Below are 18,641 nucleotides of genomic sequence, written 5' to 3'. Positions count from 1 at the left end.
CAAAACACTGATTAAACTGAGTGTAAAATGTGTATAAACCCTTTCAGTTTCTTGCACTGTAAGAAAATTAGTTTGCGTAATGTTTAGAGTTTTAAAATCTTGACCTGCACGTGAATGTTATCACCAGGGAAATAAATGACTAACACTTGTATCAGTGTGGGGATTTTCTGCTCTCGTTCCTGATGGCTCACACACTTTGCTTTGGCACAGACTCATGCTGAGTGACCTTTGTTACCTGCTGATGCGTTTACATTTTAGATTCAACACATTCACTTCTCATTTTTCAAACCGCTCTAGCGCAAAGTAAATTGTGCCTTTACTTATTTTCCTTTATCATGATGAGGACAGCTAAGAGGCCCTTGTAAATCTTATTTTGAAAAGCTTGTAATGTTTAACCAGTTGGTGTACACCTTCATGCAGCACCATAAAACATTGAGATAAGGGTGTGTATGCAGCCTGACCAGAGTGACTGAGTATTATATATTACATGTCCCTGGGCTTTGTCTGGATTCAGACTTTATATGAATTATTAAACTCCAGGTTGGGTTAATTCGGTGTAAAGCACAAAGAAGCCCAATAACCAGGGCAGGCACACAGATGGTGGCTGGATCATACAGAGGATTGACCTTGTTTCCTTCTTAGCTCTGGATTAGATTTTGTATAATCCTGGCCACTGACAGACTGACTGATCATCTGTGGATAAAACCAATGTCAGCAGTTTCTGTCTTAAACAGGGGGAAAAAGGAAGTGAACAACCCACTCTGTTTGAATTCAACCCCAGAAGAACAAAAGCTGTAAAAAAAACAGAGTCAGCAGGGCAGGTGAGAAAAGTAAGAGGATTGATAAAGTGATCTTGAGTGAAGACACTGAAGCCCTGCCAGCTGTTATAAGGTGCGATACTGTAGCTAACCATGTGCTATGACCCTGCTGGTTATACAACAATATCTTACCATCAGAGCACCTTATTTGCTTAAGTTTCTTTTCACATTTCTTTCACTATTTACTTTTTGTTCCCCCCATAAATGCCTCCTTTGTAAACGCCCGAGTGTGTGTCCGTGCACCCTCTGGATTCCCTGCGGGGGGCTGGAAGGGGGGAACAATGGGGAGGTGTGGATCGAGGAGGGGTGGAGCAGCAGCAGCGCAGCAGCGGTCCCACCACCTGCCACCCTCTGGGTAGTAGGTGGGGTTTTGAGACCCATGGGGGTGGATTGTGATTGGGAACATACCCCAGTTTTAGCTGCCCTCTTCTCACGTGAGCAAAAATGCAAAGACAGCCAGACACACACAAAAAACCGACTTGTCCCTAATCTAGATGCCAAATCTGAGATTTACAGTAATCTGAATCTTTTAGACAAAACAACCCCGTGACTGCAGGCGTCAGAACAAAACACAAAGGATGTCTGCGTTGTGTGTTGATCGTACTCTGGGACAGAAGCTGCATGAATTTCCTCTCTGTACATGAATGAAATCACTGGATGTTTTGGTTGTTTAGGGGTTTATAGCTTCAGAGGTCTGATTGCCTGTACATCTAAATACCTTGTGACACTTTTACACATTCTAAGAATATAAGCTGCCGATGTAAACAAAGAGCGAGGTGTTCAAACAGCGAAAAAGGTCAACCCCACAGTCTTACTTTCTGAGTTTTGCAATTGTAATATCCAAATGATTTCACCAAACAAGCATTGCAGTGTGTGCGAACGCAACACGGACATTAAGCTGCGTCACAATAAGCACCTTGTTTTCACACATAATCCTGTCTGCTCCCAGACTCTGCAGATCGGTTGGAGGCTCAATGTAATTGTGTAATAAGTTAAGCAGAGAGCAGTGTGTTCCTGATGGAGAGAGAGAGAGAGGGCTGCAGCTGTGAGGTCAGCAGCACGGAGGCCTCCAACCATAAACTGATCAAGGCTTCACCCTTCTTCTGAGAAAAAGGAGCTTCGACGGATCGCTTTCATCCTCCTGTTAAAGGTCAAATCTAAGAGACGATTGGACAAAGTCTGACAGATATTTGAATGGAAGGAGCTTCACGTGGACAGATTATATTACCACTATTGGGCCAACAGTGGGAGAAACAAATGCATCCTTTCGGTTTTTCTCCCTCTTTAGAGCATCCCTGCCTTTGTGTCATTCTCTCAGCTCCGTCTTGTGATCTAGGAAGGAAGGGGGAGTTTTTCCGACATGAATATAGGCCACAGACTCTGCCTTATTATTTTGCCCTGGGAGCTGGAATTATAAATAATGTAAAGACCCCCCCCCCCCCTACATACACGCATATGTTCAAAACCCCAGCCAGAATTTAGAAGCTCCCATTTCCCGCTTTTATTCTGCGGGATATCCCCCATTTTCCCCTCACTTAACTCCCACCCTGCTCAGTTTTTAATTTGGTACACCCCCATACACCCTCCTCAAGCACTCTCTCCTTCTTTCTTTCTCTCCTCCATCCCCTCCCCCTCTATCCCATTTTTATTTCTCTCTTTTCATCATTCCCCGTGCCCCTTCACTCTCTCCCCCTCTCGTCCTTGTTTTAAGGATCCCTCTGTCTCTGTGCAGTCTGCAGCGGGCCAGATAAGACAGACAGAGGACAGAATGGTAATCATGTTTCGACACAGTAGAGATCCCCTGGCAGTGTTCACTCCCAATATGTTCGGTGGCGGCTGCAGGGAAAGATGTGACATCAGTCAGCTGGGGGGTGTCCCTGTATGACTCCATACCACAACAACTGGGTGTGTTTTGGTTTGTTTTTGATACCACCTGAGAACCTTATCCAGGATGAACACTGACCTTCTCAGGATCAGATGTTTTTCTGACCTCATGGTTAAGGTTATAGGTTAGACGTGAATTGGTGTTAGGTTAAGGTTAGATATGAACTGGTCATGGTCAGGGATAAGGGTTTTTTTTTGGCTGTTAACAATGAATGGAAGTCATTGCAGTGTCTTCACAAGTAAAGCTGTGCAAACTATCCATGTTGTGGTCTGCACTGGTAGCTGAGAATAAAACCGGTTGTTTTCTTACGTTGGGGTCACGTAATATGATTAATGTAATATGAAAATTGGCTTGGTGTCTGTGTTTACAAACATCTCAGTTTCAGCCCAACCAGACTAAAACGCAGTCCCATAGTTGTCAAACTAAAACCGGGCCAGCTACATTTCCAAACTTCTCTATTTTATTGTCTCTAAAACTTTGTAAAAGTATGGACACCAAAGAAGTAGTAGTATGGATATAGCACAAGTTATTTTGTAGTCATTTAACTATTGGTTTAGGGTTAGGGTTAGGGTTATCCTTCATTGTTTGCATCCTCTCCTCTTCTCTTCTCTCCTCTCCTCTCCTCTCTTGCTCACCAAAAGTAGGAGGATCCATCCGTCAGGTCCAGCCCCCTGTACTCTGACTTGTCCACACTGTGTGACAGGGGAAGGCTGGGCTGTCCCGAGCCTTATTTTAACACACACACACACTCGCACACACAGCCTGTGACACAAACTCACACACACACACACACACACACACACACACACACACACACACACACACACACACACACACACACACACACACAGTGCCTATGCCAGAGCCTGGCCGCCTGCGCTCTCAGCTCAAGCCTCTTAAAGCTGTTTTTCTGCAGCTGATCAGAGAGCTAACGACACCCAGCTGCCTGAGCTGAAGACAGACGGAGGACCAGAGGACAGCAGAGGGAGGAGAGGACAAGTTCTCTCAAAGACAGCCGCTCCTTAACTCCTCGTCTGTCTCTGCCGTTCCCGGTGCAGTCATTCTTCACCAGGGAGTGCTTTTCCCCCCCTGCTGTAGTTCAGGACTTTTATTGTGAGAGGGGGGGTTTGAGGATTTAAGAAGAGGAAAAAAGAAGAAGAGGGGTTGGATGTTCACATGACATAATCGTGAATGGGTTGCCATGGTGACTCACCCAGGGAGCCTGACCCGCGCAGAGTGAATGGAGGGAGCGCCTCGGACGCCAAGTGAACGATAAACTAACGGAGAGGAGTCAGCAGAGAGAGAGAGAGAGAGAGAGAGCGAGAGAGGGGGAGAGAGAGAGCGGGAGAGACAGAGCAAAGGAGTGGTGGATAACAGAGGGAGCGGAGCAGAGGTTCAGAATGGAGGACGGCTTTTCCAGCTACAGCAGCTTGTACGACACCTCATCCCTGCTACAGTTCTGCAACGGTAAAAACTCACTAATCCTTCCTCCCCCCCATCCCGCTCTCCTTCTGCAGCTGCATGTCGTTTCTCTGGACTTGACATGTCATCAGCTGACTGGCTAAACTTGACACCAGGCAGAGGTGTGTCTGTGTCTCTGTGTTGCAGACATGCGCTATTTCAGCTCCAGCTCTCAGGTTTAAACCTCTATTTGTTATGCAGGACTTTAACATGTTTCCTTACTGTTTAAATCTAGCTGCTCCTAATCCAGATTTAGAAGATATGATGTTAAAATTCAAGATATTCACAGGGAAAAACCCCAGTGTAGATTTAAAAGGAAGTTTGTTTAATCAGTGCCAGGGTAATGTCAACAGTGCACGACAGCCAAGGAGAGCTATTAAACAAAGAAGGAGGGAAGATGAGGAACAGTCCTCTCCTCTCAGCTCTGCCCTGATTACCGAGTGGTATGTTATGAATATATTTCTCCACTGTTGGTTGATTGCAATCAGTTTGTTGAATGAAACAGAAAAAGCACATTATTCCTCATGTTCTGCCTTCTGTACTATAACTTATTTGCTGGCAGAGAGAGAGAGAGCATACACTCCAGCCTGGTGATGTTATGGGCGGGAGAGGGTGACTCAGGGAAGAGCGAAACACAGCATGACACATCAGTATGAGATCAGTTTGGGTTTGATTTACAAGAAACAAGGAAACCTTTATGTGAGATTAAGTATTTTATATTTAAAACTATCCTCTTTAGATGGTTGGTTAGTTGGTTCTATATATTAGCCTTCCACAGACATTTTGGTATCTGTGTTTATTCTTTCTGTATGTAATGTATATTTATGTTTACATTTTACGTACTTACATTTATATCCTTAATTCAGCTTCTATGATTGAGCGGTCAGGCTCTAGAATGAAGCTCTACGTTGTCCAGTTGAGTGAAATCATCACTGTCCTACTGACTAACTCCAGTTAGGGTTTAATCTCCACACTATCCTGTGTCTCCAACAGAGACTACTTTAGCAGAGGGAGTATAAACCACGTCATAGTTTTGTCTCTCAACCAGTTCACAGACTCTTGTTCACATTCATGTGGCATCTACATTGCTTTTATTGAACATTTACCATTTTTCACCGTGTACTTAGCAGTTGCAGTGACTGGGTGCTGCTGGTCTGGGAGCCTAAGCTATTACAGTTGAAGCACAGAGTAATGTCAAGTGGCATTGATGGATAATGAAAAAATCAATAATAGCTACTGCTCTGTGTAAGCACTAGTAGTCAATAGGTCGAGGAAGTATCATTGTCTAATAGAGCAAATTGTGGATGTGGAATTGCAGAGCACCATCTCCTGCCACGGATACTGGAATCACTGATGTGATGGATTCAGTTAAAAGCTTTTATCCCTCGTGGATCTCTCTCATTAAATTTGTAGCAATCACAAAGGAGCAGATGCAGACAAGGAGACACAGAAGCGTATAGTAGAGATATAGGTCATCCAAAGCTGAAAGATGTCTGCAATATTTCACACAGTTTTTACAGTAAAGAGAGATATGATATCTACATTACTGCTCAATCTCCACTGGTTCATCAAGTCCATCAATGACTAATTACAAACAGTATATCTGTTTTAATTTTTGATGTTATCCAGTGTAAGGAAACAGGAATAGGTAGCAGATGTAGGTGTTAATTCCAGATGACCCAAATTAGCGAAGGGAGGAAAGTAGTGTTTGTTCTCTCCGCTCACGTGTTGTATTCCTATGTGATGAGCTAAATGCTGACGGTGCCAGAGATTACACCTGAGGTTGGTTGGTTGGATTGACCTTTAAAACAGGTGTAGCAGTGCACATTAATAGAAGATACACAACGTATTGTGAGGAAATGTAGAGGCAGTTACAGCTTTTGCAGTAAAGCATATACGAGATATGTGCTGATAACAGCATCGTAAATGCTTCCGATACTACTGAAAATGTTGCATGGGGCATGTGCGAATATGTAAATCTATGTAATGATCCAATAGCACATCTTTAGAGTATATTAGTTTCACACAGATAAAACTGCCATTTTCTTTTCCCAGAAATCACTTCTTTGATTTCTGGTTGTGAAACATTCGCCAAAACTAGCTAAAATTATTTATTTGTGACTGCAAAACCAGGACATACAACAGCAATCCTCACTTACATATGGGGTGAGTAGCCTCGTTAAAACACGTTATCAGGTCGGTTCTCGGTATCAGCAGATACGCAGAGTTCAGGTATAGGAATCCGTCTCAGGAAGGGTCAAATGTTATGTGTTGCCCTTAAAGCTCAGTCGTGTGGTGACAAGTGACAGGAGTTTGGGGTCAAAGCAGTAAAACATGTCTATAAGACCTGACTTTTTGACTAGATTCCTCAGCTTACTTCAGATGTCATGACTGTGAGCAGAGGGAACGAGTGTGAGTTGTCTGACAATCGAGGGTTGTGTGTAATCCTTCACAAGTCATGTTTCTTCTCAGAGTGCAAGTTGATCCAAAAAGACATGTTGCTCAGGGGCTGTTGCCAGGGATTATCCAACCTTCCTCTCTCTCTCTCTCTCTCTCTCTCTCTCTCTCTCTCTCTCTCTCTCTCTCTCTCTCTCTCTCCCTCTCCCTCTCTCTCTCTCTCTCTCTCTCTCTCTCACTTTTTCCCTCTTTATTTCATCAGAATCAGAATCAGAATCAGAATTCTTTTATTTGCCAGGTATGTTTGCACATATAGGAAATTGACACACACACACTTATACACACGTGCACACACACACATATCCAGGACAGACTTTAACTTCACTGTCTTCCTCGTTGTTCCAATAGACTGCTTAATTAGGTGAGCCTGTGTGCTGACATGTGTGTGTCAGTCGGAGTGTGTTCACATCCACACATCCAGAGGACCAGTGTGTATGTTTGTGTTTGTTTGTGTGTTAGGCCTGTAGGCCAGAGTGACATCATACTCATCTGCTGCTGTTGTGCAGCGGAACCCAGATCCACTCTAAGCAAAAGCCAATGATGTCATTTATTCCTCTCTTTCTCTCTCTCTTTCTCTCCCTCTCTCTCTCTCTCTCTCTCTCTCTCCCTCCCTCTCTCTCTCTCTCTCTCCCTCTCTCCCCTTGCCTGTGTGTTGTGGAGCACCCAACCACACTAATGTTCAGAGACTAGGTCAGCTAAACTGCAGGCTGCACGCTTTGTCCTCAGGAGGTCAGCTAGCTCAGGCTAACTGAAAATTAGCCCCATTACACACTCTGAGAAACAGACACACACACACACAGACACACACACACACCACACACACACACACACACACACACACACACACACACACACACACACACACACACACACACACACACACACACACACACACACACACTGATTATGGCTGATTGAGGAAGTGAATCCTGTAGAGAAGCTTTTTTTCTGTGTTGAATCACATTGTGAATCAGCTGGGTCTGGAGGACAGGGCAGATTTGATTAAATTAGTTTGTGTTGTGCTGCTGGAAATGAGATTGATGTGGATTTTAACACAATTCACCAATGTCATGATATGACTCCAGCCACTCAAAGGAGAAATGGAATAGATAAAGGATGAATGGATGGATGGAGGGATGAATGACATCAGATGAAGAAAATGTCTTCTTGCTTCTATTACTACCCGAAAGCAATGTCTTTTGGAGGCTTTATCTCACATGGCCGACAGGAGCGTCCTTGAATGCACCTTCAAGTTGTGTTCGGCAATAGGTTACTGCTAAAAAATGCACACCTGTGGTATCTTCATGAATTTCAGTGGATGTTGTGAATTTTTAATAATATATATCAATTAATACTTTGATTAATCGTTTATATTGTTTAGTGTGGAGGGAAAAATATCCAATATATCTTATATTAAACAGAGAAAAGCAGGTCATGGAACCAGTAATGAATTATAAGTCAATTATCAATATTGTTTCAGATTGTCTATCTGTCAGTTAATGTGTCGATTCAGCTCTGATCTCAGTATGAAGGGTCAGAGAAATCCCCAATTTGATTCAAGGTGTTGGACGCTCTAACATCCAGGGTAAACAACATATGATGAATAGAAAACACACTGCTAGCCAGTTAGCAAGGTGACTGTAGACTCCTTACACTCTATTAGTCTCTCAATCACAATAATTTTGCTGCGTTACGATAATGAAACGTATTAAACTCAATAAACTCATTCATGAATGATGATTTGAGTTTCTGCAGGGGACATATAGATACAAAAAAAAGTATTTGAGATGTTAGCTAAGACTTAAACCACCATTAGAGCCAAAAGAGGAGTTAATGCGATATCTTATTCATTAGCTTCTGATGCCTAAAAGTCCCTGATGTTTTATTAAGTAAATCTGTTAATAAGTAAAGCCGGCTCACTGCACTGTAATACTGATGATCAAACACTCATGTTCATCTCACTGTTCGCAGCCTCTCCACGCTAACGAATCCATTCCCCCCACGATCGCTCATGTGATTTGCTCATTTACCTTTTTAGATAATGATGTCTGCTTAGATATGGATCAAGTGTCCCTTTATGTTCCTGCCCTACACGCGTTCTGTGCAGCCACAGGCACACTGGCACAGCCCTCATCTCACGCCCCACTATAGCTCGATGGCATCGGAACATGGCAGCTAGACCTCAGAGGGGGCAGGGGTAAGAGAGGAGCTGGGGTAGATGGAAGACAGGAGCGAAAACCAGCAACGGAAGGGAGATTTAATTAAGAAAACCAAATGTTGATTTAATCAGATAATCTTTCTAGCCAAAAAGAGAAGTGCAGATGGATGGGATGGACATGTATGGCATAGAGGGAAAATTAATAAAGACAGAGGCTCGTTTGATGTTTCCCAAAGGTATTTTGATTCACAATAGAGGTGACAAGGCTCCATACAGTCTCCTCCCATTTCTTGGCAGTGCATCTGTAGTCATCTCCATCCGAACCCTGATAGATGATGGCACATGTTGAGGGATTAGGACTAAAGTAAATCTCACTCACATTACCAGCCACAGGAGCCAAGAAAGGATGGAAGGGAGGAGGAGGACAAGGAAGGGACTTCGCTGACTTTTGATTCCCCCAAAAGTATTTTTTGCACCACACTGCTGCACAAAGAGCTGTTCACCTGCTTATTCAAAGTTCACTGTATAGGACTCAGTATGCAGAATCCTGAACTGGAGATTCAGTTGATGATGTTGTCATGAACGAGCTGTTATCATGATCCACAAAGTCACAGTCAGCCGCTGCTACAGATCTTGTTTATTCAAATTATTCAAAAATTCAACACTTCACTTCCTTGTTCCTTTAACAATACACAGGGATATTGTATACGGGGATAAGATCGACGGTGCCTCGAAATATGCATACCATGTACAGATCTAGATTTTTGGAATTATTAGATGGATACTTTACCACATATTTACCAGAAAACATCTCTATGTCCATATTCCCCTCTTTTCCCTCTGATTGTTTCGCCAAACCCATCAATGCCTCGTAAATCCCCACCGGAAACCCGACCTGCACTCTGACATTTTCGCCACTCACACAAAACTGCAAATAATGACAGTGGAGAAAGAGTGAGCCAGTGGAGTGTTTGGAAATTATGTGTTTCCCTCCCCTTAATCATCTGTGTCTGTAGCATGTAACGTAGCAGCAGCACAATAAATATCGATCAGACTGGGATAACTCATCCACCGCTGCTGATTCAGTTAAGAGCTGACATTGATTTCCTTTAGCTGTGTCAGAGCTCACATCACATCACTCTCCAGCTCTTGATTCTTGATTTGAGTCGCTGAACTTCTTCAATCTGTAAAACTGTCCATTCTTCACCTTGCTCTACTTTCCCTCTTTCTGTAACTTCTCACCCTCATCCCCACGTCAAACCCTCTCTTTGATCTTGAGAGAACGCCCTGAGGTGAGCTTATAATTTTTTTCCCCTCAAGATATTGAGCAGCACTGTTTGAAGCAGTGTCTCGGCTTCATGAGTCATTCTCCTTATCAGCCCAGATTTTTACGCCCTGGCTCTTTCTCTTTATTCTGCAGAATAGTGAGCCATTAACTCTGAGGTTGATTGACACTGTGTATTCCTTAAACATATACAGTACATGCGTGTCTGCATTAGGACACAGGAGCATATTCTCCTGCTGTGCTATGTTGTCTAAATCAGCAGATTGTGCTCATGGAGCGTCAAGCTGTGTGTGTTTATTATCAGTGGGAGCCAGCAGATCTGTGGCTGCTTCTGCTGCCAGTTGGGAAACGATGCACGTCCATGTGGTGCCGGCCATGACTCTGATATCCTGCATCTTTGGCTACTGCATAGATACATACTGTATCTTCATAGTGTAATTCATTTGTATAATATTGTAGTTATATAAACATGCAGAGGTCGCCCTCCTGTGTGGACAGTGGCCGCTCTACCCCCTCAACCACAGCCAGCCCATGGAAATATGTGTAATAGAGCTGTTGGACATGACCAACACAAACCCCTTTGTTTGTGTTGCCTTCACGCAAAATTTCTTGCCAGTGTTCCTGTTGAGATGAAAAATGCAAAGCAGCATTCAAATTACAAAAATATTGCGGTGAAGTGATCTGTAACACAACAAGATCATCATTTGGGAAATTAATATGAGAAAATAGATGTTACTGTCCTCACATGGTGTATATTGTTATACTGCACAGCCCCCATCTATAACGTTTTAGTGCTGCAACAAATGAATGTCCTTGGACCTTTGAATGATCAGCTCCACAGACACACAGACAATATCAATTTCTGCAGACAAATGAACTCTTAGTCACTTTCGCACACTGTTTGATTTAAAAATGTTTGTATTAAACTCAATCAAAAATCTAGAGCTAGGAGCAGATGTTACACTGAGTATTTCTGCTAGTTCTCTCTCTCTCTCTCTCTCGCTCTCTCGCTCTCTCTCTCTGCCTCTCTCTCTGCCCCTCTCTCTCCCTCTCATCTATTCCTTCACAAACACACATTCATGCAGTCTCATCCCATGACCTACTAAAACAATCAGGCATGTAAAACTGGAGTGTGCAAGTTCCTGTGCTAAATATATATACTGACTGTGTGTATGTGTGTGTGTGTGTGTGTGTGTGTGTGTTTGTATACGCAACTCACACTTCAGGCAGTTGAACATGAGAGAGATAAGCACAGCTTGACTGTGTGTGTGTGTGGGTCTGTGTGTGTGTGTGTGTGTGCGTGGCGTGCGTGTGTGTACATGCTTGTGTGTGCGTGTGTATCCTCAAGTTCACTATGTGTGTACATACCATCACAAGGTCAGGAGAGGAGACTTGCAGGCCGTATGAGTCCTTGAACAGGATGTTATGAATGTGTAAAAATACCATGAAAGAGCCACAAAGAGAATCGTGTACTTCAGAACAAAGTCGGCTCCTTCCCATCTGCATGGTAACACACAATGTGTCCAGCAGAGCATTGAAGTCTACCTGTGGGGGAGGGCCATTGGTAATTAATCAAGTCAGGAGGATTCCACAGAGATGCTATTATTTTTAGTCTGTGCTTGTTTCCTGATGCTTTAAATGCACCAAGGCGACTCTGTCCAGTCAAGGCAAGAAGAGAGGAATTATATTCTATGGTTTTACATGTGCAGAAACTGTAAAGCGCACTCAGTCATTCAAATGCGTTTCAAATTAGTATGCAAATGTTTCCTGCATAAATCATCCATGTGCATACAGGTATATGTTTTGACATTCATATGTGCACATATATGCGCATATGAATGCCTGTCCCCTTTTTAATCCCATAGAACGTCACCAAACTGTTTGAGATGAATTAGAGACAAATTAAATTACTGTGTCTGTTGAATGTCAGCTCAATGATATGTATGTTAATCATCTTCAATGGCACATTGTCTCCACTGGGCCCAGAGTCGCGGCTCACGAGTCGCCCTTCATCTTTATACCGAGCCCAGGATCTCCTCTGACCAGTTGTAATGTGAATAGGTATAATTAACCTCTTGGTGCCTGTGCTGCTGCTCCCACAGGAAGCTCAGCAACCTAATTGGTCTTTTACATCTGTTGTTAATGGAAGAAACAAGGGGGAAGCCCCAGCTGTGTGTGTGCGTATGTGTGTGTGTGTGTGTGTGTTTTCCGATGCAGGCATTCAGCCTACATGTAACAGATGGAGAGGGAAAAGGGGAGAATCCCATTAGAGATTCCATTAAAAATCATCTTGAGCACATTGAACACGGGTGCAGAGATGAGGGGAAAGAGGACAAGTATTGGTTTGTTTTCCTCTCTGTAATTCATTTATTTGTAAAACTGTCTCTTTGTACTTGTTTATGTGTTGAGTAGTTGTGCCACTTTGAAGTTGTTTCGTGTCATTACCTCCACCAAGGAGGTAATGTTATCGTTGTAATTTGTTTGTTTGTTAGTGGGCAGCATTACACAGAACTACTGCACGGTCACGGATTACCATGAAACTTGGTCGAACAATGTGGTTTGGATCAGGAAAGATTCCATAACATCGTGGAATTGATCCAGAGAAATGTGTTCACTTTCTTTAAAATTGTGAGATGGAGGGATTTTGTTGATTTCTCCAAAAAAAATTCATGGATCTTGATGAACCAAATCAAGCAGGTTTAGTCGACCGGTATTGATGAGTGTGCAATTTGGTGCGGATCCAAATCATAGTGAATTTAAAGGTGGTTTCATAAGGGGCCTTGGTGGAGGTATGCACTCTACTGATGTCTCTTTGTAGTAATGACTTGTCTTTTTAGTTGTAGGTCTGTTCAGTGATCCGTTTCTGCTTACAGTCTGCTTGAACTGACCGGCGTCCACTGTCACACCAATGAGTTCAGAACATTTAATGAGTTGAACCAGTGAAGCTTTTTGCTCACACAAGCTAAACATAGCTGGATTCAGCTGGATTTTCAAGGAGATTTCAAATAATTAATCAAAACCAAATAACTGTAAAACAGTGCATTCAAGAATAGAAACTTTAAAAGTAAAACTCTCATTGCGTAGTTAGAAATAATTCTCTTCAATCGTGTTGTGTAATCATCTTGTCGTTTCACAGTATGTTCCATCCCTCCAGATGGCAGATATACGATTCAACCAAAGAGGAAATCTGGTTTACCACAACAACACTGTTACTTGGAGTAACAACAGCAATACGCACACACACACACACACACACACACACACACACACACACACACACACACACACACACACACACACACACACACACACACACACACACACACACACACACACACACACACACACACACACACACACACACACACACACACACACACACACACACACACACACACACACACACACACTGGATGGAACCAGTGTCCCGACTCCTGTTCCTTCCTTGCTGTTTGTTACAGAGGGACAAAGCCCTGTTTTATGTGGAGAAAGGTTGAGACTGTGAAAGAGGCTTGTGTCAGGGGCTGGAGCCGATGCCAACCATGACTTAGTGTTTCTGATTCTTCCCCAAAAGTCACAGCTGTTTGTTACAGTTGAATTCAGCCAGCGATGTCACTTGTTACGCAGGCTTTTTTGTTCCTTGATAGCATCTTTCAAATCATAGGTTTTGTGATGAAAGTTGCCGCCATCATCACACTCGCAGTCGGTCTAGTGAAAAGTGAGGGTTGTGTCATGGTTTTGATATCATTTTGTTGTCAGAGGAAAATTTGGTGTTGTTAAAAAATGATTCAGTGGGTTGAAGAGTCGCTACAGGTAGATAGGCCTGAATCATGAACAGCATATTTAAAGATTTTGTTTTATTGTCATCATGCGACATAACATTGTATAACAAAATTGCAGATACAGTCCCTTTAGGCTACTCTAGTCAAGTCATTAAAATTAATTAATATTCAAATCACAAAAATAGAGGATTGTCATGGTGAAGTGTGGAGGAAGAATTCAGTTTTTCAGCCTGAGGCAACAAAACAGCTCTGATGTCTGGTGGATCAGCAGGAGATGTTACTCTATCGGTTTCCGGACAGCGGCAGTTTGAACAGGCTGTATCTGGGTATTGTCTTTCATCTCACATTTCTGACAACATCGAGGCTCGGTATAGATTTGTATAAATTATGTTCTGGACTGCAGCAGAGCCGTTCTGGGCCATGGACATCATATACCAGTTTTCGAGCACTTAGGATTCAACATCATCTTCATCGATCAGGCGAGCATCATTTTTCTAATCACACAGTTCTTCCAAGCTGCAGCTTAGCATGTCGATGCTCTTCCTACCTCACTTGTGAGTCTCCATATCGCTCTAAACCAAAAGGCAATCTCTTAGGTTAACAGCATAGATGAGAGCCTGAGAATTGAGGGTAAATGTTAGAGAAAGACAGTAAAGACTATAGTCTCACTCTTGTCCACCCACGGTTGATTTATTCCTAACCCCCACCACAGTTTAATGAGAGAGAGCGAGGCAGACAAATAGAGCGAGAGGTGAAAGAGGTGATGGAATGAAAAGACAAATCCAGCCTGCTGCTGAGCTCAAACCCTCTCAGTTTAGGGATCACTAGCATTGAGCAAGATCTGCTCCACATATCCAGCATAATCCCTCCTCTACACCGTGAACACTGCCTCTTTGACAGAGGAGAGTGTGTGTAGGAGTGTGTGTGCGCTTTGTAAAGCAGTGTGCAGGGATATCGGTGTATATACAGTATGTGTCAGAGTTAAGAAGGAGCTATTCTGCCTCAATGGGCCATATCATCCTCCTCTTTTTTCTTTTTTACCCTCTTACCTCTTTCATTTTTTTGGTGTTAGATTCGTCTCACTCTCTCTAGGCTTTAGGGACTGCAAACTGCTCGATAGGGATGGTGCTACACTGGACAGTGGGTGTGCCATCCGCTTGGGACCCACAAGCTAGCCGGCTTTCATGTTAAAGTGCCATGCTAGTTATCAATGCAGTGCTAAAGAGAAGTACACAGGAAATACAATACACAACTAGATGAAAACGTGCTAAAAAAGACAAATTAAAGGTGGAATTATATATCTCGGTATTCATGCGGCACTCAAAAGATAAGCAGTAGGCCGTAGCTAATGGATGGATAGATGGGCCAGCTTTAATGTGTATGGCACATTAAATACACATCATTAATCCCATAATGATTCACTGTGCAAACTGGAGTGATAATTTGATTTGTTCGATTTTTTCATTAATTTATTCTCTAATGCAATCTTGAAATCTCCTCATTTTCTGTCATCCCCTATGAATATATTGTAAAAACTCTTGTGTGTGTGTGTGTGTGTCTGTGTATTTGAGTGTGTGTGTGTGCAGCAAGGTGATTCCCATTTGACCTGAGTTTGACTCCAGGAAGGATGTGACTGATGGGAGGAAGGAATCCTCTAACATGTTTCTAGAATCTCCTGTGGGAGGCCGTTTGGCTGCTCATCATTCTCCTCTTTGACCCCCTCCCCACACTCACATAAACACACACACACACAAACACACACACACACACACACACACACACACACACTTCTTATGACCCCTGGACACACTCATCGTCAACTCCATCATTCTCTCTTTTATCCCTTCGTCAGTCTTTTCCTGATTCTTCATTGCTATTGTTTGACTTGAGAACAAGCTCGACCTGCCATGTTTTTCCTCCCTTTTCCTCCTCTGTAATCTCCACTCAGGATTGTGTTAAGTCCTCCCCTTCACTCTTCCACCTCTGTCTATTTAAAGCTCCTAAACTCCGGTCCAGCAGGAGCCATGAGGGGCAGCTTGTAATCCAAGCGTCTGTCTCTCTAATCTTGCCGCTTGATCAGCTAATACAGTCCACTGCCTGCTGCAGGTGACACGAGAGACTGATGACATTTCAAATAACTTCTCCTCCATTTTTCTCTCACTCTTCTCTCTCAATTCCAATTGAATTGGTTTTTAACTCATGTGTGACTCATTGGTTTGTGGAGAACTGGAGGCACAGTCTGCCGTAGCAGCTGAAAAGACACTATGGTGGCAGTATGCATTCAGTTTCTGAAATTAAAAGCAGTTGGCAAGGTGCCGCTGAGCTGGGAGTCGGCTCTCCGCACTGAGCTCTAGCTCTAGCTTTCTGTCTGTGAAAAACAGGAATCATCGTCGTAATGTTTTGACAGGCTGTTTCCTGAAGCCTCTTGCTCCTTTCATCTGTTGCCTTTTTTGCAAACACTGGTGGTGGTTTTTCGATACCCCCCATTGTGGTGCAGCTAAACCTGGCAGCTGAAATTTCCAACAAGCCGGTCGAGCTTCATTGTTTGGATTATCTGCACCACAGAGAGAAAAGAAAATAGTGTTTCAGGACTTGACAAATATTGAGAAATTTGATCAGTTTTAATGTAATGATTCCTTTATTTCTGTGTATATTTACATCCTTGCAGTAAATGTGGCAGTGCACACAGAGTGAAGGAGTGACTCAGCTAAAAACCATACAACTCAGCACCGGGCTGCTGCAGTGCTTAAAATGCGAGAGTGCTCCCTCAGAAGTGTTTCCCAAGAAGGATTTCAGTCTTTCTAATCCTTCGGTGTATTGATCTTTGCAGCCGAAGAGATGGGTCAGAGCATGTGTCCAACCTCCAGTGTTTATTATTGATGGCAGTGAGTTCAGTATATGACTCAAAAATAAGATGGAGATAAAGGCTGCTGATGATGGGTGTGGTGGTGTTAGAGCAGGGAACATTTACTCCAGAGTGTCTGTCTGCTGTTTTCCCTTCCTTAAATCTCTGTGTTGGAAGTGATGGACAAGCATTGGGCAGGCGAGTGGCCCTGCCAGGAAGACATCGCCCTGCAGAGGAAAGTAATAGGGAAGCAGCGTGTCACAACGCATTAGTCTGAGCAGATAGATGGGCTCGGATCTGTCAAGAATTTGGTGACCCAGCCACATATTGACTAGATAATGAAACAGAGACAGAAAAGGAAGTCGGGCTGCCGCTGGAAAAAGACTGACAAAAATGGAGTGATTTAAACAGCTGGCTGTCAGGTGAGAATACCGCGCCGGAGCAGGGGGATGTATGTCGGTGGGGGTAATGATCTGATTTTGTGGGGGATAAAAGAGAGACAGGGTGGGGGGGGGACATGTGGTGATGGATTTGTTGTCAGAGTAAGATTGACAGCTCACTAATAACTGCCTCTCTGGACAGAAATCATGTGACCTGAGCCCCAGAGTGGCCCAGTCACATCAGGGCCACATTTAGCCAAATCCAAACTGACTGAGCTGGAGATGAGAGTCACACCATCAACACACATGTTCTATAAAAACACCAGACTTAACTGGCACTGGCCTTTTTTGATTCTGTTCATTGGGCGTTGACACGCCCCCTGTGGGGTTTTAACTGGGGAACGGGGTGATGGAGGGAGGATGTTAGCCCAGAGTCGAGTACCACGTCCGTGACAGCAGGTCATTGTTAACCAGCGACTGATGGTATCACGCTGCCATAGTGTTAGTGTTGGGAGCAGACCCACAACAGATGCTGAGCAGATAATAGAAGCTTTATCTGTGGATATCAACTCTGTGACACACATTCACATGAGAATATGAACAAGGGCTCCTTCAAAGAAAGCATGTCAGGTGAGCAGAGAGTTATTAAGATCCAGTTTTATCTCGGGAATATCCTTTGTCAATGTTTTTTTTCTTTTAAAGATGAAGCAGTAAGATTGGCACTGTGTGTTATGAAAAATGAAAGCATTTCCTTTCAGAAGTAATAAGTCTATAAGTGAATGTATGAGCATATACACTGAGGGAGACACCTTTCTCATTGTGCTTTGTGATACGGAGCTGGTTGAATCATGTATCAGACTGAACACCTGCAGTTTTCATTTGACTCCATGTGTGGCTTTATTATGGAACTCTCATTTAGTGGACAGATGAGAATATTAGAGGGTGCAAACATGAAGGGTGACAGATGTATTGCTATCATAACTTTACAGCCTGTCACACCTTGTCAACCTTGACATCCAATTCTGCTCCGCTGATGCTTTTTAGTCACCCTGGCTCAGCTTGATGGTTCAGGACGGCAGTGTTGGTCAATTTAAATATCTGAGCCTATATTGGACTGATTGTCCTGCAGTTCGGGAAATTCATGGTTCTCAGAGGACGGAGGATAATGAATTAGTTGATCCTGTGAGTTTAAGTCCCACCAGCATGTTGACATTCATGGTTTTAGCAAAAATTTCCCTCAAGGTAAATTGTAAGAACTTGAGATATCCTCTAACTTGTCATGCATTCATGTCTATACCATAGACTGTATATGAAGATGAACAACGTGTTTCCACTGTACAACAATGAAGTAAAATTATTGACATAATTAGGAGTGCAGTAGTGATGTGAAGCCACGGTATCAAGGTCCTGCCGATACACGCTCTTGACCATTCGCAAGTCAGTCAGCGGTTGATCATGATGTTGAACCTTGTTTTATATCATCAGTTACACCTGAACAAACATCATTGTGATACGATCTCCCTATATTGACATATACTTTGACTTTTTAGTTTGGCTCATGTCCAATCCT

General features: G+C 43.2%; 1 protein-coding gene across 1 annotated transcript in view; it reads left to right on the top strand.

Annotated features, from left to right (window-relative positions):
* Positions 1 to 4,103: 4,103 nt before the first annotated feature.
* Positions 4,104 to 18,641, top strand: part of eml1 (EMAP like 1) — a 37,728-nt gene continuing 23,190 nt past the window's right edge. Inside the window, exon 1 of the mRNA XM_061082833.1 lies at positions 4,104 to 4,170. Within this exon, the coding sequence (XP_060938816.1) occupies positions 4,104 to 4,170 (67 nt within the window). The remainder of the gene's footprint in view (positions 4,171 to 18,641) is intronic.

The sequence above is a fragment of the Limanda limanda genome, chromosome 12 (assembly GCF_963576545.1).
Source record: "Limanda limanda chromosome 12, fLimLim1.1, whole genome shotgun sequence".
Taxonomy (NCBI): Eukaryota; Metazoa; Chordata; class Actinopteri; order Pleuronectiformes; family Pleuronectidae; genus Limanda; species Limanda limanda.
This window is presented reverse-complemented; position numbering and strand designations above follow the sequence as displayed.